The 22,947-nt window shown below is 43.7% G+C and overlaps 1 protein-coding gene across 1 annotated transcript; it reads right to left on the reverse strand.

Moving 5' to 3' along the window:
* Positions 1–1,260: 1,260 nt before the first annotated feature.
* LOC308170181 (cAMP-dependent protein kinase type II-beta regulatory subunit-like) lies at positions 1,261–21,101 on the reverse strand (the record flags this gene model as incomplete). Its single annotated transcript, XM_080544942.1, has 11 exons — positions 1,261–1,394; positions 1,693–1,834; positions 2,562–2,630; positions 3,559–3,633; positions 3,763–3,864; positions 6,237–6,390; positions 7,513–7,619; positions 9,767–9,850; positions 10,280–10,332; positions 17,876–17,911; positions 20,831–21,101. The coding sequence occupies 11 exons, from the start codon at positions 21,099–21,101 to the stop codon at positions 1,261–1,263; spliced, it is 1,227 nt and encodes a 408-aa protein (XP_080401068.1).
* Between the last annotated feature and the right edge of the window lie 1,846 nt (positions 21,102–22,947).

A 22,947-nucleotide genomic window follows, 5' to 3' on the forward strand; every position in this document is an offset into this window, starting at 1 on the left:
GACCACTGTTTTCAAGGATAAATGTACATTCTCTGATGAAAAATAGTCAACAAAAGTCAACACGGAGGACAAGTCTGTTGGACAGTATGTCAGGAGCAGGGGAGGCTGGTGGAGGTAGAAATCAGAGGACGGGCTCATTGTAATGCATGGATTGGAATTAGGAATGGTATCAAACACATAAGTTTGGTACCATTCCTCATTCCGCTCCATGTATGTACAATGAGACCGTCCTCTGATTTCTACCTCCACCAGCCTCCTCTGGTCTGGAATATGAACCTTCCCACTGTAACACACCACATTATTTTTTATATAGGCCAGTCTCAAAGTGCAACATTAGGGAAATCAACCTAGATCTCTCTATCCATCTTTATGAATCATTGAAATTTATGTAGAGAAAACATAAATCATAAATGAACACACACAAACACACACACACACACACACACACACACGCACGCACACACACACACACACAACTGTACCCTAATGTGGCGATTCAATGATGTCAGTGACTTACATAATGATCTTACAAGAAATGACCTTTGGCAGATGATGAACAAGTCTAATATTATCATGGAACATATTGTATGAAAGGTTGTATAACGGACACAACATAACAGTGACGAACACAGTGCAAACAATGGGACAAAGAACTTCAGTGATAAATTCAATTAAACGTACATACGATCTAAGAGGGAGGAGGTGATGAAATAACAGAGCCTATACTGTACTGCACGTTTTGGATGAACTAAACATTATTAAAACATACGCTTGGATGTCGTCTGGAAGTTGCCCTACATGTGTGTACAGCTGTGTCCAGGGGAGGCTGGTGGAGGTAGAAATCAGAGACCGGGCTCATTGTAATGCATGGAATGGAATTATAAATGGTAACGCACACACACGCACACACACAGACACACACGCACACACACACACGCACACGCGCGCACACACACACACACACACACACACACACACACACACACACACACTACACCAGCGGCATCATTGAAAGGTATGTAGACGAAGCCTCCCCTGTGTAACGTCCACCAGCCTCCACTACGTTGTGTCTCACTGACGGTAATATACTGAATATCTAAAATCACTGGTAATATACTGTCTCACATGTCTGAAAGAATAATGACAATTCATAAAAGGGAGTTATGGAAAAGGTAAGAACCCATACAGTGGCCCAAAGAGCTTCCACCAACCCGCTTCCTCCACTCTTTATAGTGCATCTTGTTCTTGGCCTTATGGTTCTCATGCATTTTGTTTCTCAATGTCAGTGCTACTTCCAAACAGGGTAACCAGCTGCTCTTCGTAATTTGCTATGTTTCTCTTCATTATGTCCATGCAGGGGCCCAGCAGTCTCTCAAACGCTTGGACATCCATGACTGGCAAACACAAGAGGAGAGAGGGGAGTCAGACACAGGGTGCGAAAACTCAGTCTGCATTAGTGAGATGTCCGTAAACAGACCTACCCTCACTTACTGTACATGTGGGTCTTGACCTTGATCCACAAGGACAACAATGTTGCCTGTTTGCAAAGTTACAGTACAGCAAGTAGAAGCAGGGCAGTCTCTGTTGGCTTTGTTCCCAATTCACGTAAAGACAAAGCTGACATTTGAACATGCCTGTCTTGGAAAATGTAGAAGAAGAATAGGAAATAGAATAAACAATGAAAGGAAGTACCTAAACATTTGACGCTCCCCACAGCATATGCGGAAGCAGCTCTGGGCTTGTTTGTGACCAGCGCCAGCTCCCCAAAGTGCTGCCCCCTGGAGCACAAGGTTATATCCACCTCCTCATCCTCTTGGTCTTCTTCTTTTTTCGTCTAGTGAGTAATAACAACCCATTATACAACAGTTAGTTCCGACCAAGTAATTTGATTGGACAAGAGGCATTCCATGAGTGCTGATATACAGTATAACAGCACTGGGACTTTTAACTATGTATCACTCCGAAATTACCGTTAATTCAAAGTAGCTAGCCTGCAGATGTTTGTGTTCAGGTTACTAGGCAACAGCCCAGTTGCGGAACAATTTTTTGTTGACTGAGCCAAAATAAATGATTAAATAAACAAACAAATCATAATCTGTTGTCGCTTATTACGGTTAACTAATAAATTGCGCTGTAGAACTGTTGTATAAAAGCAATATCACACTCGAGGTCATGCTGTTATACTGAATATCAGCACGGCTGTGACTGTCTTCTACTCGGCCTGGGGCCTCGTACCTACGACCGAATCACAGCCGTGCTGATATTCAGTATAACACACTCCCTCTTGTGTGATATTGCTTAATTATAGTGTCCAGCAAAAAAACACAGTGATCTGTCTTGTGTACACAATGTATAATACAGTGCATAATGGAAACATGAATGATCAATCATACATATATGTCATACGATAAAGGGATTGTTTACCCAAATGACAATTGTCTTTGTCCTCAATACAAGTGTCAATTCACATAAAGACAAAGCTGATATATTTCACTTAAAAATAGGAAAATGGGCACTTTAAATCACTTTAAAATCTGTGTTATCTATCTACGTAAACTTACCCTGCTTCTCTTCATGGTGATTCTAACTTGACCAGATTCGACAATGTAAAAACAATTTGCTAGATCGCCCTGCAACAGAATATTAAAGAACAAGTATTAATAGTGGGGAGTAGAAAAAACGTATAAAGAATTAAAAGAATATCTAACAGCCTCTTAATGCCTTAGACTACAGTACATTCAGTTGATGGAAAGGGATTCAAAGTCTGTCATTGTCAGTACAACAAAATGTATTTATGCTCTAGAGGGGGCATCTAGGCAAGGGGTCACAGCCATTATAGGTGACCCTGGAGCAATTAGGGGTTTAGTGCCTTGCTCAGGGACACTTTGACACGTGGCCCACCGGGGATTCTAACTGCTGCGAGCTGCCAACTTTTAGCGATCATTAGACACCGGTTCTACCGGTTGAGCTACAGCACAGATATAAATATGACAATGCTAAAATAAGAGCATAATGCACACCAATGGTGGGTTAATACAGAACAGTGATAGTCAGTTCTGGAGAGCTGCAGTGGGCCCAGGTTTTGTCCCAGCCTAGTCCTATCACACCTGATTAAAAGTTAATTTACATTAAAGCCATTTAGCAGGCGCTTTTATCCAAAGCGATTTACAATGAGAGATTACAGGGACAGCCTCCCCGGAGTAACTTAGAGAAGTGCATTACTCGAGGGCACACTAGTGGTGGTGTGGTGTTCCCAGGTGGGATTTCAACTCATGACCTTCTGATCACCAGTCCAACTCACTATCCGGATTGTTTTTTGCTCTCCAGGATCAGGTGGATGAATGTTGTCCCCTACATGACCCACTGATCCAGGTTAAACGTTGAGTATCAGGGAGGAAGATAGGGTGACTTGGAGTTGTGAAATAGTGAGCCTGATCTCTGGGACGACCGATCCCTTACAGTACCTCACGACCGGAGCAGAGGTGTGTGTGTGCGTGTGTGCATTTGTGCGTGCGTGCCCCGCCCCATATCACTGCAAAAAGGAGAAAAGAAAATTACCTGAGCGATAATCTGTTCTCCGTCAGTGTAGCATTTAGACGAGAGCACGTCTACAACCTTCATTCTCTCTGACAGCTGTGGATAAGGACACATACTGGATAAGGACACATACTGTCAAGATCCCCCGCCCCCTTTTTTTAACCCCCCCTTTTTTAACAATACACATGTTTTCTACTGGCTAAGTTTAAAAAGGCCCATCTTAACCTCTAATGATGTGAGAAGTGGAAGAGTCTCGATGAACGTCTCGTACATTCTCCTCTTTTTGGCGTTATTCTTAACGATGATCCTCCTGAACGTCAGACGATCCTGCAGACAGACAGAACAGCCATGTTAGATTGTGTCCTGTCAAAATATGTCTATTGTAATACTTTCATAATAATTCCATATTCTTTATTGTTATGCAGTGGGATAATACTAGCTTTGCTTCAAAGACAAGGCACGCCCACATTAGTCATTTTCTTTAAACTGGTACTCAATGTGCTTTCTTTTATTCGTAGTGTGATTGTCCCCTCACAATGAAATCCCTCTGTTCGTATGTGAAACATGATATCTCAGACACTACTGGGACTATTTTGACGAAACCTGAGTGAATGATGCGTCTTGTCATAGAGACCCTGATTTGCCCAAGGGGGGTGCTATAGTCAACAACTGAAATGTAGAAAGATTACACTGACTGGCCGTGGGAGACAACAGTTGTGTCCTTGTCGTGTTCATCCTAACACTTCCAGCAGGGGGAGCTGGGTGTCAAGATTTTCTCACCCCCAAAAAAGCATCAGGATGAGAGTGGGGATTCACTGACCAGGAACAAGAGCATGTATAGTATGGAATGTACCATGTACTGTACTAGCATGGGGGAGAGAGGGAATGTACCATGTATTACCATGGGGGGGAGGGGGAGGACCAGGAACTAAAGCGTGTATAGTTTGGAATGAACCATATACTTATTTATTTAACCTTTATTTACCCAGGAGGTCCCTTGAGATAAACATTTCTATTTCGAGGGAGACCTGGCCAAGAAAGCAGGTACAAGTTTAAAAAGATGCGAATAAAACATAATAAATAACAGACAAGAGATAACAGATAAATATTATACACATGTCCAAGTGAGACCCGGGTACCCGGTAGAGCAACCATCTAATGGAACGAAAATCATAACAGCTGTTGGTGAGTGACATGAGAATGCATAGATATGAGGGCAGTTTGCCCAGTATGGCTTTGTAAATAAACATAGCCTATACCAGTGATGCTGTTTCCTTAGGCTCAATGAAGGCCAGAAAACCAGGTCATAAAGTACACAGTGATGTGTACGGGATAATGAATTGGATATGAAACGTAGAGAACTATGATATACAGTCATGGCAGCAAAGTGTAGAGGAGGCAGAATGCATATATAGCATATATATAATGTCCCCATAGTCTAGAACACTTATAGTTTAGTCTAGAACAATTGAGAATGTAGCCTGAACAAGTGTTTTCGTAGCTGCTAAATTGAGGCAGGCTTTATTTCGATAATAAAAACCCAGCCTAACCTTTAGTTTCTTTAATAGGTTCATAATATGCACTTTAAAAGAGAGCCTGTCATCCACCCAGATACCCAGGTACTTATAGGATGACACTCTTTCAATTGAGTCTCCTCCTAAGGGGTGAATGTTAACAGAATCTAAGATCTGGGAGCGAGCTCTGGAAAAGATCATACATTTGTTTTTCTTAGCGCTGAGAACCTTTAGACCGTATAGTGAAGCCTGCAGCTTCAGGCAGTCTGGAGCTCATCAACAGCCTCGCACAGAGAAGAGGCAACTGACTCTGAGTAAATGATTGTGTTGTCTGCATAAAGATGGACTTAAGCTGTAAGCATGTCCTTCCCAATGTTACATGTTTATGTTTATAAAGATAGCAAACAAGACAGGGGCTAGAATTGAGCCTTGGGGGACTCCCTTAGAGTTCTCCATGAAACTTGACTTGTAACCGTCAGTAGATACACAGGGTTCTATCTGCAAGGTAGTTCCTGAACCATTCTATAGCCATGTCACCCATGCCAACATCACTGAGTCTGCCCAGCAGCAGCTCATGGTCAAAAGAGGCAAACGCCTTGGACAGATCAACAAACAGGGCAGCACAGAGCTGCTTTCGGTCCAGGGCATTAAGAATATTGTTTGTTAGCAACATGGCTGCTCTTATAGTAGTATGACCTGGTCTAAAGCCAGACTGATTTTCACTCAAAATATTATTGTCTGCTAAGAATTGTTTCAATTGAGAGTTTACTTGAGATTCTAAAATCTTGGCAAGGGCAGGGAGTTTGGATATAGGGCGGTAGTTATCTATGGCCGAAGGGTCCCTTCCCTTCAGTACAGGGAGAACATAGGCTGCTTTCCAGATTTTGGGGATGGAGTTGGTCTGGAGGCTCTGATAAAAAAATATGACACATGGCTTAGCTATATAATCAGCTGCAAGCCTTAAAAGAGAAGGTATATAAGTTATAAATATCCAGGTTGTCGGGTACAGGCGCCTTTTTTTGGATCAATAGCTTTCAAAGCTTTACAGATTTCCACACTAGAAATAGGTCTAAAAACAAAAGGGTCCCTCCCTAGTTGTGTTGGTACAGGATAGAGGCATCACAAAACTGGAGTTAGTGCCATGTATTAGTATGGGGGAGAGGCGGGGGGGGGCGGGGGACTGACCAGGCACCATAGCGCTCCAGGCGAGGTGGCAACGATGGTGGCTGCCCTCGGGGTGTTGTACATCAGCGCCAGCTCTCCGAAGCTCCCGTTGTTGTCATAGGACCTCACCGTCTTCTCTGTCCCGTCAGCCCTCAGGGAGATGTCAAACGTCCCTCTGCAAGACACGTCACCAAGGGAGGTCAGAGAGGGAAACATACACTTCATATAATCATGTGATCTAATATCCAGCAGTGGAGGCTGGTGTAGGTAGAACACTGGCGGACACTGGTGTCGGTATCTGAGGAGCGGTTCATTGTCATTTATACAACAGTTAGTTCCGACTAAGTAATTTGATTGGACAAGAGGCATTCCATAAGTGCCGATATACAACAGCACTGGGACTTTTAACTAGAATGTATCACTCCGCCGCACAGGTGTTCTACTAAATGAACGTTAATTAGACTACATGTTTGTGTTCAGATTACTAGGCAACAGTCCAGTTGAAGTTCAGTTGCGGAACTATTTTTTGTTGGCGGAGCCAAAATAAATGATTAAATAAACAAACAAATCATAATCTGTTGTCGCTTATTACTGTTAACTAATAAATGGCGCTGTAGAACTGTTGTATAAAAGCGATATCACACTTGAGGTCGTGCTGTTGTGCTGTTATACTGAATATCAGCACGGCCTCAGCCTGCGGCCTCTTACCTACGACCCAATCACAGCCGTGCTGATATTCAGTATACCAGCACTCCCTCTCCTGTGATATTGCTTAAGCATGGTATGGAATGAGGAATGCTATCATGTTTGATGCCATTCCGTATTCCATTCCGTGCATTACAATGAGTCTGTCTTCCGATTTCTACCTCCAACAGCCTCCAATGATATCGAGATATGATTATTGTTGCTACGGCTTTGTTAAATCATTCCATTTCATACAGTACAAGGTCTTCTCTTTCACTGTACATGGCTCGCATCTTTCTTGGTAATGAGCTGAAATCCAAAGAGGGCCAGATGCCCACTAGAGGGAGTACCTTTCAATGCCCACTAGAGGGAGTACCTTTCAATGCCCACTAGAGGGAGTAGCTTTCAATTCCCACTATAGGGAGTACCTTTCAATGCCTACTAGAGGGAGTACCTTTCAATGCCCACTAGAGGGAGTAGCTTTCAATGCCCACTAGAGGGAGTACCTTTCAATGCCCACTAGAGGGAGTACCTTTCAATGCCCACTAGAGGGAGTATCTTTCAATGCCCACTAGAGGGAGTACCTTTCAATGCCCACTAGAGGGAGTTTTACCTTTCAATGACGTAAAAGTTGTCCCCATCATCATCTTGATCGATAATGTGCTCTCCAACTTCAGACAACTTCTCAAACATGGCGTCCAGTACTTGAGATATTTGCTCCTACGAAAGCAACAGATAGAACTCGTAAACAAGAGATAAACTGTACACATCTGAGGAGAGTAGCGGACGTTAGATAGAGAACAAATATGACTTTGACTGCTCTTCAGTAGGACTGATCTGCTCTTCAGTAGCACTGATCTGCTCTTCAGTAGGACTGCTCTGCTCTTCAGTAGGACTGATCTGCTCTTCAGTAGGACTGCTCTGCTCTTCAGTAGGACTGATCTGCTCTTCAGTAGGACTGATCTGCTCTTCAGGCAGACAACAGATTACACTGAATTGTACAAATGCCAACCGACGGACTGTTCAGACTTTTATTCTGAAAAATGTAAATACATTTCTGTGATACAAATCAATGACACACTCGCTAATCAAGCCAAAACATTGCAATACAATGGACTACAACTACTACCTAGTTAGTGTAGGGTAGTGGGGATTACTCACCGAATCCATTGCATTGCAATGTTCTGGCTTGAGTAGCGAGTGTGTCATTGATTTTCAACAACGCTGACATTTATTGACACTTTTCAGAATAAACGTCCAAACATTTTGATTGGTTGGCGACTTGTTCCCGGGTTTCACCAGCTGCTGTCACAAATGTGGGATTCTTCAGAATTAATTGCTGTCAACCTCTAGTTACAAGCTACTTAAAATAATAATAACTCTAGTCACATGGTGCAGTGAGCCATGGCACAAAGCGGCTGCCCCCAGGCTGTGTTCTCCTTAATGTGTAAATAAGGGTCCGTGGAGCCACAGTTCATCCCAAGTTCCCTTCCAAATGTTTGCAAAAAAACCTGGGAAGACATCATCTCATTTCCATCTGAGACTGAAGACGCATCTCTTCAGGTTACACCTTAACTGTCCCTCCTGAGATCTACTACCCTACTGTCTCCAGAGACGCCTACTTCCCCCCTATACTGTTTCTCCTGAGACATCTAATACCCCCCTGTACTGTTTCCCCTGTGTCAATATAAACATTTTTTTTAAAAACTCTTCCGAGCCCCGCGGTGGCGCAGCGGTCTAAGCATTAGCCACTAGTGCAAGCTGCCCACCGGGGACTGGGATCGAATCCCGGTCTCGCCAGACCCGGATATGGCCGGGGCACACAGGGAGCGGCATATTGAGCGGCCGCTCCCAAAGGGGGGTATAGGACTATTTCCGGACAAGGATCCGTCGCGCAACACCGCCCCCGTCTGGTGCTGGAGTAACGGTGTCGAGGAGCCCGAGCTCGAGGAGCCAGTCAGCTAGTCTGCCTGGCGATCTCCTCTGGGGCTGCCGGCCACGGGGTCGTGCGGCGGATCCTACGCAATAGGCAGGGGATAATTGGATGCTAGGTTGGGTTCAATTGGATACCAAAATTGGGTGAAAAAGGGATAAAATCTGAAAAACAAATATAAAAAAAAAAAGAAATCTTCCTTCTTCTAGCACGACGATTGCCAATGGCCCCTGGCCTGAGCATGAAGTACTTTTCCTGCTATGACTAGTGGATAGACGTACGGTTCACTTACAAATGTTTTGATGGTAAGTCGCTTTGGAATAACGCGTCTGCTAAAAGCCTAACATGTCATGTACATTTCACCTTTTTCAATTCCGGCTAGGCATGAGGATCAGCCTTCTGCTCCCTACCTGACTGACTGACCAGAGCACTGGGTGAACTACAACTCACCTACCTGACTGACTGACCAGAGCACTGGGTGAACTACAACTCACCTACCTGACTGACTGACCAGAGCACTGGGTGAACTACAACTCACCTACCTGACTGACTGACCAGAGCACTGGGTGAACTACAACTCACCTACCTGACTGACTGACCAGAGCACTGGGTGAACTACAACTCACCTACCTGACTGACTGACCAGAGCACTGGGTGAACTACAACTCACCTACCTGACTGACTGACCAGAGCACTGGGTGAACTACAACTCACCTACCTGACTGACTGACCAGAGCACTGGGTGAACTACAACTCACCTACCTGACTGACTGACCAGAGCACTGGGTGAACTACAACTCACCTACCTGACTGACTGACCAGAGCACTGGGTGAACTACAACTCACCTACCTGACTGACTGACCAGAGCACTGGGGGAACTACAACTCACCTACCTTACTGACTGACCAGAGCACTGGGTGAACTACAACTCACCGGGTCCAGGTTCTTGAACAGAAGAATGTCCCTGCACGCTTCCTGTAGTCTGTGCCTCTGCTCGTCTGTTTTAGGGTGGGTGACCTGCCAACAATACAGAGCAAATACATGTAGTGTGGTCCTCTGTGGCTCAGTTGGTATAGCATGGCGCTAACAGTGCGTAGGTTGTGGGTTCAATTCCCGTTGGGACCATATATACTGAAAAATGTATGCACTCATGTATACACCCCCAGGGAGAACAGAGCTCTGGGCACGGGTTCAGCAACCATGGAGCAGTTAGGGTTTAAGTGCCTTGCTCAAGGGTACAATGGCAGTGGTAGGCACCTTAGGTGATGATGCCAGCAACCCTCCAGTCACCAGCTGTCTTACACTTCAGGGAATCTTCTTGCGGTTCCCAAACATGTTATTTGTTGTCTAAAATATGTCACAGAAGTTCCTTTTGTTCCTCTGTAAGGAGTAAAGTGTTTGGTTGTTGGCTACCTCATCCGTGTTTGAGATGGAGAGCCATCTTACCCTGGGCTCTTTGTCTTCATCTTCTTCATCCGGGTTGAACGCCTCAGCGCACACTGTAGAATAGAAATAAACATAGAAACTGTTACATTACATTCATTTCTGTTAGACATGCCTATGATGTTAGAGATCAAACTAATCTACAATGGAATCTAAGAAAAGGATATTGGACATCCACCTTATGAACAGAGAGGGTAGAAGTAATGCAAGCAACTGTCTGAACAATGCTGACATGATTTATACCTCAAACATTTATAAGAGTACGACTCGGTAAATCACCACTTCTGTAATCTCAAGGGTTTGGGGTTTTTAAAGGATTTCATCAAGGTGGCATTTGTACAAATATATATCTTGGCTGTACTTCCTTCCCGTGAAGATGACATCTATGGGAGATTGAGTAGACCTAATAAAGCCTCCATTTGTTAAACACATCAAAAAGAGAGTTAACAGCCAACCAGACCAGAGAACAGTCCTGTGTGTATTCCTGTCCTGTTCCAGTCCTGCCTGCAGCGCCAGGAGAGTGAGAAGCCGTGACCGAGGAGCGGGCCTGCTGGGTCCATGGTGAGGGTGGTTGTGTCCATGGTGAGGGTGGCTGTGTCCATGGTGAGGGTGGTTGTGTCCATGGTGAGGGTGGTTGTGTCCATGGTGAGGGTGGTTGTGTCCATGGTGAGGGTGGTTGTGTCCATGGTGAGGGTGGTTGTGTCTATGGTGAGGGTGGTTGTGTCCATGGTGAGGGTGGTTGTGTCTATGGTGAGGGTGGTTGTGTCCATGGTGAGGGTGGTTGTGTCCATGGTGAGGGTGGCTGTGTCCATGGTGAGGGTGGCTGTGTCCATGGTGAGGGTGGTTGTGTCCATGGTGAGGGTGGTTGTGTCCATGGTGAGGGTGGTTGTGTCCATGGTGAGGGTGGTTGTGTCCATGGTGAGGGTGGTTGTGTCCATGGTGAGGGTGGTTGTGTCCATGGTGAGGGTGGTTGTGGACGTGACTGTTTGAGCTCTCTGGAAGATGTGGCATTGGCTGGGTGGTTCTGGTGGCCCGCTCTAGTTTGATTGATTTTGATTGATTGATTGAGAATGTTTATTTTGGTCCCCTATACAATTTACAATACAGATATTAAAAAATGTACACAGTCACAATGCATAACACCAGGACCAAAAAGGTGTAGGCTGAAGCCATGGCTTATATATTTAAACCTCTGTTTTATACTTGTTAATTGGGTTTGAGTTTGGGGAAACGGCTCTTCCTGGTCTGTGGGACAGCCTGCTCTGAACCTTCTGAGCCTGATTCTCCTTCTGACTGGTAAATATTATTATGATTATAAAATCCTTTATAATAATTGCCTCATCCGGTAGTGGAAACGTGAGTTCAATGAATTCTGCTTCCTTCTTTTCATGCCATGTGCAATATGACAACCCTAGGGTACATAAGGTTCAGATATAGGAAATGTTAGGATATTTATAGCATAGCATAGAGTACAGCACAGTGTTTTATTGTATAGTATAGTAGTATAGTAGTGGATAGTGTATATAGCCTTTATTTATGTAAACCAGCTCTTTTCCCCTCTTGTTTTTAGTAATTCTTTTTTTCTTTTTTTTTAAGCACCAGGGGAGCCCCCCCTCCTAAATTTCGTTGTATGGTACCTGTACTGTATTAATGACAATAAAGACCATTCATTCATTCATTCATTCAATGCAGGCCCACATGCAGCAGGTACAGCACAGTACACTCAGAGCTAGAAGGAAGTAACACTCTGTTGGTGCCGTAATGCATTCATAATGCTCTCGTTTATTATTGATGGTCTTCTCCATGAACCTCAAGTGCCTTTGAGGACTGAGAAAAGCGCCATCGAAAATAAAACAAATAAATATATTATAACTCCAGATATCATTGCCAAAACAACAAAAGTACATAGAGAACCCAGCCTCTCTTAGCCCATACAGCGGCTGCGTCCCAAAACCTTTCACTAACACTAGTCTCCTTCACTAGTCTCCTTCACTAACACTAGTCTCCTACCCTAGTCTCCTTCACTAACACTAGTCTCCTTCACTAACACTAGTCTCCTTCACTACCACTAGTCTCCTTCACTACCTCTAGTCTCCTTCACTACCACTAGTCTCCTACCCTAGTCTCCTTCACTACCTCTAGTCTCCTTCACTAACACTAGTCTCCTTCACTACCACTAGTCTCCTTCACTACCTCTAGTCTCCTTCACTACCACTAGTCTCCTACCCTAGTCTCCTTCACTAACACTAGTCTCCTTCACTAACACTAGTCTCCTTCACTACCACTAGTCTCCTTCACTACCTCTAGTCTCCTTCACTACCTCTAGTCTCCTTCACTACCTCTAGTCTCCTTCACTAACACTAGTCTCCTTCACTACCTCTAGTCTCCTTCACTACCTCTAGTCTCCTTCACTACCTCTAGTCTCCTTCACTACCTCTAGTCTCCTTCACTAACACTAGTCTCCTACCCTAGTCTCCTTCACTAACACTAGTCTCCTTCACTAACACTAGTCTCCTTCACTACCTCTAGTCTCCTTCACTAACACTAGTCTCCTTCACTACCACTAGTCTCCTTCACTAACACTAGTCTCCTTCACTACCTCTAGTCTCCTTCACTACCTCTAGTCTCCTTCACTACCTCTAGTCTCCTTCACTACCTCTAGTCTCCTTCACTACCACTAGTCTCCTTCACTACCTCTAGTCTCCTTCACTACCTCTAGTCTCCTTCACTACCTCTAGTCTCCTTCACTACCACTAGTCTCCTTCACTACCTCTAGTCTCCTTCACTACCACTAGTCTCCTTCACTACCTCTAGTCTCCTTCACTACCTCTAGTCTCCTTCACTACCACTAGTCTCCTTCACTACCACTAGTCTCCTTCACTACCTCTAGTCTCCTTCACTACCTCTAGTCTCCTTCACTACCTCTAGTCTCCTTCACTACCTCTAGTCTCCTTCACTACCACTAGTCTCCTTCACTACCACTAGTCTCCTTCACTACCTCTAGTCTCCTTCACTACCTCTAGTCTCCTTCACTACCTCTAGTCTCCTACACTAGTCTCCTTCACTACCACTAGTCTCCTACCCTAGTCTCCTTCACTACCACTAGTCTCCTTCACTACCTCTAGTCTCCTTCACTACCTCTAGTCTCATTCACTACCTCTAGTCTCCTTCACTACCATTAGTCTCCTTCACTACCTCTAGTCTCCTTCACTACCACTAGTCTCCTTCACTACCTCTAGTCTCCTTCACTAACACTAGTCTCCTTCACTACCTCTAGTCTCCTTCACTACCTCTAGTCTCCTTCACTAGTCTCCTTCACTACCTCTAGTCTCATTCACTACCTCTAGTCTCCTTCACTACCATTAGTCTCCTTCACTACCTCTAGTCTCCTTCACTACCTCTAGTCTCCTTCACTACCTCTAGTCTCCTTCACTAGCTCTAGTCTCCTTCACTACCACTAGTCTCCTACCACTAGTCTCCTTCACTACCTCTAGTCTCCTTCACTACCTCTAGTCTCCTTCACTACCTCTAGTCTCCTTCACTACCACTAGTCTCCTTCACTACCTCTAGTCTCCTTCACTACCTCTAGTCTGCTTCACTACCTCTAGTCTCCTTCACTACCTCTAGTCTCCTTCACTACCTCTAGTCTCCTTCACTACCTCTAGTCTCCTTCACTACCTCTAGTCTCCTTCACTACCTCTAGTCTCCTTCACTACCACTAGTCTCCTTCACTACCCTAGTCTCCTTCACTACCTCTAGTCTCCTTCACTACCTCTAGTCTCCTTCACTACCTCTAGTCTCCTTCACTACCTCTAGTCTCCTTCACTACCACTAGTCTCCTTCACTACCCTAGTCTCCTTCACTACCACTAGTCTCCTTCACTACCCTAGTCTCCTTCACTACCACTAGTCTCCTTCACTAACACTAGTCTCCTTCACTACCACTAGTCTCCTTCACTACCCTAGTCTCCTTCACTACCACTAGTCTCCTTCACTACCCTAGTCTCCTTCACTACCACTAGTCTCCTTCACTACCTCTAGTCTCCTTCACTACCATTAGTCTCCTTCACTACCTCTAGTCTCCTTCACTACCACTAGTCTCCTTCACTACCTCTAGTCTCCTTCACTAACACTAGTCTCCTTCACTACCTCTAGTCTCCTTCACTACCTCTAGTCTCCTTCACTACCTCTAGTCTCCTACACTAGTCTCCTTCACTACCACTAGTCTCCTTCACTAACACTAGTCTCCTTCACTACCACTAGTCTCCTTCACTAACACTAGTCTCCTTCACTACCTCTAGTCTCCTTCACTACCACTAGTCTCCTTCACTACCTCTAGTCTCCTTCACTACCTCTAGTCTCCTTCACTACCTCTAGTCTCCTTCACTACCTCTAGTCTCCTTCACTAACACTAGTCTCCTTCACTACCTCTAGTCTCCTTCACTACCATTAGTCTCCTTCACTACCTCTAGTCTCCTTCACTACCTCTAGTCTCCTTCACTACCTCTAGTCTCCTTCACTACCACTAGTCTCCTTCACTACCTCTAGTCTCCTTCACTACCTCTAGTCTCATTCACTACCACTAGTCTCCTACCACTAGTCTCCTTCACTACCTCTAGTCTCCTTCACTACCACTAGTCTTCTACCCTAGTCTCATTCACTACCACTAGTCTCCTACCCTAGTCGTAGAAAGAAGAAGTAGAAATATTTCATAATCTGAGGGAGATTAGGACAGGAGGACAAGACCAGAGCTGAGGAGACGAGTGGGAGTGGGAAGGAGAGGGTTATTTCTCCCACTATTAGGACACATCGAACGTCTCCCTTTCAGCCAAACATCTCCTGAACACTAAAAGGCGGCTTTCCACTTCCTTACAGTTGGCATGAATGCCCGTCAACTCCACTACGCCTCCAGCCGTCCCATTACCGAAACACGCAGGGATCAGCGCAGTCATACTCTTCTGTCTGGATCAATACCCCCCCCCCCCCCCCTCCCACACCAGAGATTAGGGACGCTCATCTCGCTAGCTGCCCCTGCACCTAGCCTGATTTCACATCCTACGTCATCCAGTGACGAGCTTCCTGAGCTTTGGGGGAAAGTGCAGTAAGCTGTTTTGCTGAAAAAAATTGTGGCGTGGTGGAAGAGAGTGCGGCGATGGTGATTCGTCTCTATTATGGGTGGAGAGGCAGGCAGTGAGTGATGTGAAACAGAGTGGAAAAAAGTGTTTCGGTATAATTCAGGAACAAATCTGATTTACAGCCTAGCTGAGAGGTGTTAATGCGTCAAGGCTTCTGGGAAATATTTTTTTTTTAAATGAGGTTCGGACCCCCACCGGTGACAGTATCCAGGGGTTCGGCCCCCCCACCGGTGACAGTATCCAGGGGTTCGGCCCCCCCACCGGTGACAGTATCCAGGGGGATCTTTATGTCCACAACATTCAAGACACTGATCTACAGGACCTCGGCTGCACTTAAACAAACTGGGATGAACAAAGCCAGTAACTTTACACTGCGTTGTTCCGGGGGGAGGCTGGTGGACCGGGGGGAGGCTGGTGGAGGTAGGAATTAGTTGTAAGGCACTGAACAAAAATGAGGAACGGTATTAAACACGTCAGTCAGCGGTCTCTTTTTTAAGTTGTGCAAGACAGTACCAGAGGAGGTAGAAATCGGAGGACGGGATCATTGTAATGCATGGAACGGAATCCATTCGTCATTTTGTTCATTAATGCATTACACTGAGCCAATATGCTGATTTCTACCCCTGCTGTCTTATTCAAAAGTATCCTTGGGGGGGGGGGGGAGAAAACTGAGAGGTTATGGGGTTTGATTGTTGGTAAACTGCTGCTTCACTGAACGGCAGTAACAAACAGGCCCAAAAGAACCCTGAGGGCTGAAGACTGCAGCTTAAGGCGATTCAATGAATCTAGCGGTTTTCATTTTCATTTCATTATCTTACTTGTGAACATTTAAACAGGCCAAACTAGAGCAGCACCACTCAAATATTCAGTATACAGACACACCGTAGACTACAGTATACCCCCCCCCTACTCAATTCCAACCTTTTTTGCTTTTAAAATTGTTGCCTGCAAAATGTACTGTGTGTACAGAAGTTTGCTACTTTAAGGCTCTCACAGAGTCGAGCGGAACGTACGCGGATTGCTTTATATACAGGGGAGGCTAGTGGAGGTATAAATCGAAGGACAAGATCATTGTAATGCATGGAATGGAATGCGGAATGGTATCAAACACCATTCCGTGCATTAGAATAAGCCCACCCATCCTCCGATTTGTACCTCCACCATCCTGCCCTGTTTATACACGTTTATATATTGTCTTGAGCTCAGACATGCCAATTAGATGGAAAACTCCCACATTAGCCAATCAACATCTCTGTACAGTAGTTCATATTTTACTTTTTCAGCACACACATACAACTGACAATGTAATCCATATTAGATTAGATATATTGCATACTCTAATTTACAGCCTACATAATTATTGTTGATTATCAGGAGATGAGACAAGAACAATTGCAGATGGTTGAAATGCAATCCTTCGGGCATATCAAAGGCAGTAGAATCACAACATAAACAACATAACATAAACAACATAACATAAACAACATAACATAAACAACATAACATAAACAACATAAACAACATAACATAAACAACATAAACAACATAACATAAACAACATAAACAACATAAACAACATAACATAAACAACATAAACAACATAACATAAACAACATAACATAAACAACATAACATAAACAACATAACATAAACAACATAAACAACATAACATAAACAACATAAACAACATAACATAACAACATAAACAACATAAACAACATAAATAACATAACATAACAACATAAACAACATAAACAACATAAACAACATAAACAACATAAACAACATAACATAAACAACATAAACAACATAACATAAACAACATAAACAACATAAACAACATAACATAAACAACATAACATAAACAACATAAACAACATAACATAAACAACATAAACAACATAACATAAACAACATAAACAACATAACATAAACAACATAACATAAACAACATAACATAAACAACATAAACAACATAAACAACATAACATAAACAACATAACATAAACAACATAAACAACATAACATAAACAACATAACATAAACAACATAACATAAACAACATAAACAACATAAACAACATAACATAAACAACATAACATAAACAACATAACATAAACAACATAACATAAACAACATAACATAAACAACATAAACAACATAAACAACATAAACAACATAACATAAACAACATAAACAACATAACATAAACAACATAACATAAACAACATAACATAAACAACATAAACAACATAAACAACATAAACAACATAAACAACATAACATAAACAACATAAACAACATAACATAAACAACATAACATAAACAACATAAACAACATAACATAAACAACATAAACAACATAACATAAACAACATAACATAAACAACATAACATAAACAACATAAACAACATAACATAAACAACATAAACAACATAACATAAACAACAGAACATAAACTCACCTGAGGCTCTTCTGATGTATCGGTTGATTACTGGGGCTGGAAGGTAAGAACAAAGATGTTATTATCATATGGTCAACCGATGCCTACTGTACCATCAATGATGCTGTGATTAAAGAGACATATTTTAAGACATGTCTTACATCTAAACTTACAGTTGAATGACAACTTCTGACCAACAGTGGCAAGTTAGGGCTAAATCATCTGCTTAAGGCAGGTGCAGCCTAAAGCCTCCCCTTTTTGCAACATCTAATCAGTGAGACGGTTTAACTTGAGGCAAAAAAAATCTATTTGAATAAGGGAATTGCCACTGTATTATATATTAAAGTGCATTCACTTCCCTGGACGAAATTAAAACAAAAAACAGCATCAACCACAGCAGAAGCACTTAGCTCTAGAACAATACCTCCACATGAAAAATACATACGGTGGGAGGTGTCGTCAACCATGAATACCTTGCTAGCCAGCTGCAGTTGCCCTAGAAAGCTCTCCAGAGGTCTGAATATCATAACGAGGCACAGAAGTGGTGTATGATGGGAACTGCCCCCACTCATTGGCCCAGAAAGCCACAGTCATATCCTGCCAGGAAGATTGAATGCACCAGTCCTCGAATTATCATCCAACAGAGCTAGCCTGGTCCTCTGTGGCACAGTTGGTAGAGCATGGTGCTGCTAACAACATTTAGGTTGTGGGTTCGATTCCCGCTGGGACCATATATACTGAAAAACGTATGCACTCACTGCACTGTAAGTCACTTTGGATAAAAGCGTCAGCTAAATGGCGTTTATTTTTATTATAGCTAGCCTAGCCTAGCTGACTGGACTGGTTTGCCGGGGGTTCTGTCTGTGTAAGGGTTCTATGGTAGTAAGTTATTACGGCATCTGCTGCATTTAGCAATCTTGCAGCATGGGAACTCGGGACATACTGTAGGGCCTCAATAGTCTAAACTGGCGTCCTTTTTCTTTGAGAATCTTGAATACCACCAGTGATTTTATTGAATACTGCCCCGAAACTGTAGATACTACAGTATGTCATTGTGTGCCTTATCCTGGGGGCTGAACACTTCTGTGAACTCACTCAAGTAAAAATATGATTACACATTTTTTAATAAACTGGCTTCCTCTCCTTATCATTCCTTCAGCTGCACGGACGTGGAAGAACTGCATGCACCTGGTAGCAGTAGAGTCAGAAATCGGAGAATGGGTTACATCGTAATGCATGAAATTAAATGATGAATGGGGAATGGTGTTCCATTCCATGTATTATAGTGAGCCCGGCCTCCTATTTCTGCCTCCACCTACCTCCACTGCATGGTACAGTAGGCACCTATTCACCATATTGCCGGTCTTGCTGCGTTATCAGGTCAGTGAATGAGAGATGAGAAGGTCATTTTTAAGTATTGAGATGCACCCCCTAGTCAGGGGCTTGACCCTGCTCAGTTGGACCATGGATGTCAAACTCCCTGGGGGGTATTCCATTAATGTCGCATTGATGGAATCTCACAAGATTTAAGATTCAAAATAAGCCTGGATTTTTCCTTTAGTGACGTTGATGGAATAGCCCCTAGGAGGAGCACTGCAGGGTGCTGTTGTTCTTCACTGTGTGGCCCCTTTCAACTGTCAGAAACATGACTCCTCTCTTCCACCCTCCACTCATTCCTTATCAAACATCTTCTGAGGAGAATATTCTAAGGGGAGGAGCCTAGATCTTCTCCTCCGGTGCATTCTGGGAAGGAAGCGAGTGGAGGGCGGAGAAGAGGATGCGAGGAACCGAGATTCGAACATTTGAGAGATTATTGTCTGATAGACCTGGGGGGTATTCCATCAACGTGGCTAAAGGAAAAGCTAGGCTTATTTTGACAAGTCTCATGAGACATATCATAAAATACAAGCTTATTTTGACAAGTCTTGCGATTTTCCTTAAAAGACGTTGATGGAATACCCCCCTGGGAAATCAGGAGTGTAGACAATCTCCAAAGTAGGCTATTGATGTATAACTGCCCACAAAACAATAAAGCTGCGGAAGTAAATCTATGGCACATAGATACTGTATGCAATGCCATGGAATTATACCTTTGCGAATGTGATCTTGATCTTTGAACATGGCAGACCTGACCTGACCCCTATCTATCTACCCTCCCTCCACCCCCACCCAGAGAGCTTTGGACTGTCTGGATATGAACACTTGAACACTTGATCTCTGCACTTTATATTTATATTAATTATGACTCTTATACTTTGATGTTGGTTTGCACTGTCTTGTCCTGTCTTGCACCTGTCCTGCTGTAAACCGTACTCCACTGTCCCAAACCAAATTCCTAACATGTTTACATGTCATGGCAATAAAGTCTTCTGTTTCTGATTCTGACAATAATATTCCTTTTGTGCTTGAGATTTGTATGTATGAGATTTGTATGAGCACACATTCTGTACCAGAGAATCAACCTGCATCCTTGCCCCAGATCTCTCCTCACTGAGCGTTGAGGGATGCTTACCTGTCAGAAACTCTGTGTTTTTTTTGCCCAGCACAATGTAAATCACTGCCATAGCCTACTGAGAGACTGGTCTTTCTGTGTTAACCTATTTTACCACGCCATTTCATTTAACACTTGATTAACCCCCTCTGAGCCGAAGCTCAATGGTGTCCCACCATATTGCCCAGGTCAGGCCAGGCCTACACAGTGTGACGTGTTTGTTTGGTCCTTCTCAACGACGGTGGTGGCAGAGTGTGCAACGACGCCAAATGACGTCACGATAAGCTCATTGCCAGAGCGACACAGCTGTCAATCACCGACCATGACCATATATGGCAGACAGGCCAGTCTCCCCGGCCGGGTTGTTATGATGGAGCCGCCAAGCGCATCAGTGGTTAGATGACGTTTATGTCTCCCCATAAGCAAACACCCTGCAATGAATGCATCCCGAAAACATCAACAATAGAACCGCTGTTATCTATTACCCACGAATTCCTCGTCGTCTGACTCCGACTCCTCTCCATTTTCCGAGTCGAGTTGCATGGTTTCTTCAGTGAAGTTGACCGCTTTTCCAGGTTTTGCGGCCGGATTCTGGTCATTGCCAAACGAGGAGGCCCCTCTGCTCCCCTCACTGTCCTTTAACCTGGTGAAATACTGCAGAGAGAAGTCCAGCAGGTCCCTGGGCTGGTTCCTCAACACCTCCACGGTAAAGCTCTGCAACAGCTCCGTCAGGCCGGCAGGGATTTCTATACTCATTCCTATGAATATCTATCTATGAATGAGGATGGAAATGCGGATTTCTTTACTGCGAACTGTGTCAAAAAAAAAAAGAAGAGGCTGTTCACGTCAATCGCAAAGATAACAAAAAGAAAAAGAGAACTGTAATAATAGACTAACCTAATGAATCGTCGAAATGCTCATAATGTCCAATGTCCATGAATCCAATTCAATTTGTTGAATGAAAATGGCTCTGAATGTTTGGACCCAGCATCTTTCGCTGAAGGAACCCACGCATGTGACCCGGGAAACCATGGCAACCACCCACCCAGAGGATTGCGCACACGAGCCGCCTGCAATGACAAAGGCTGCAGTTCGTAGATTTGCTCTGAGAGCGCCGGAACGCACACTGGGTTCAACGTCATAAACGGACCAAGTCATTTGATTGGACAAGAGGCATTCTACGAGTGCTGATCAGATTTTCAGAGCGTATTTACGAACGCACCCAAACCTGCAGGGGCAGAATGTTCGGCGTCACGTCCCCTCACCCTCAGTACCGTAGAACTAAAGTCTGTCTAAGCACAGTAGTAATGTAATGTAGTAATAATATATTATATATATTATTATTAATTATTATTATTATTATTATTATATTATTATTATAGTAGTAATGTAATCAAACTGTGCTTTTGTGAATGTGCTGAATGAGCGGATGACAGACCACATGTGCAAATAAAATCACTGCATTTTATGTTCGTTTTCTATCGTAATAATTAAGAGACAAATGTTACTACTACACCAATACACTAATGGAGTACAAGTACCACACATGGATTTTAGCCGCCTTGCGATTCAAGTCAAATTCGAATCAATTAATGGAATCACTCTAAGTTATTGAAATAGGATATTCATGTATGCTGATGTTACTGTGGTACATGCATGTCCATCACAATTCAAATAGTAATGGTGCAGTGTGCAACATTAAAGCTTTCTAATGGTTGTAATGTCTAGGTGGCAGACTTCCAGCAGATCTGCTCATTTAAAGTCTAGTGGTTCTAAATACATATGCTTAGGGCCAATAGCTATTCTATTCCCAGCTAAAAGTGAGTGGGTAAAATTCAATGGTAAAGTTAGATTGGCACGTCCTGTTTTTACCCACTTCCTGTCCTTTTAGGGAGGCAACTGTGTAACTCGGAGTCACTTAATTGTACTGGGAAGATTGTCAAGGGACCACTTTCACAGTCACATGTAGGGGGGCTTTCCTTCTCTAACTTTGTGTGTGTGTGTGTGTGTGTGTGTGTGTGTGTGTATGTGACCATCATGCAGTTGCCTATTCTGTCGAATATGAACTGAACATGCATTAAACAAAACTGGGACCTTTTAGACATTGTCCTTATCCAATCATAGGTGATGAATGGTTGTAGAGAATAGTCGTGTTTGTCACATATTGCTTAAAAGGACTCTTGGCCGGGGGGGGGGGGGGGGGGGGGCGGTTATGAGGCTAAATATGTGGTGGGAGTGATTCTGTGGGAACATTTTAAAAGGAATCTGCTCTGCCTCAAAAGACAATGTAAACATAATCTGGGAACACAGTATTAGAGGCTTGGTTTCTCATCCATTCATTATTACAAGACCAGAGAAAGCGGAGGGTTTTGACAGGTGCGGAGCTTGTATTCTGATTGGCCACAGATGGAGCTAAGATGTCTGCCAGAGAGGCACTATCTGGTGAATGTGATGAATGTGTGGTACAGTGTCTCCTCCAGCCTGTCTTACTGTGTACTAACACCGCCATAACATCATCACCTCGCTGACTTCCACTCCTCAGTGCATCCGGGGGCGGCTGTTGGCTCAGGAGGTAGAGCCAGAGTGTAATGATCGCAAGGTC

This window comes from Nansenia antarctica (genome assembly GCF_963989245.1).
Source record: "Nansenia antarctica genome assembly, chromosome: 14".
Taxonomy (NCBI): domain Eukaryota; kingdom Metazoa; phylum Chordata; class Actinopteri; order Argentiniformes; family Microstomatidae; genus Nansenia; species Nansenia antarctica.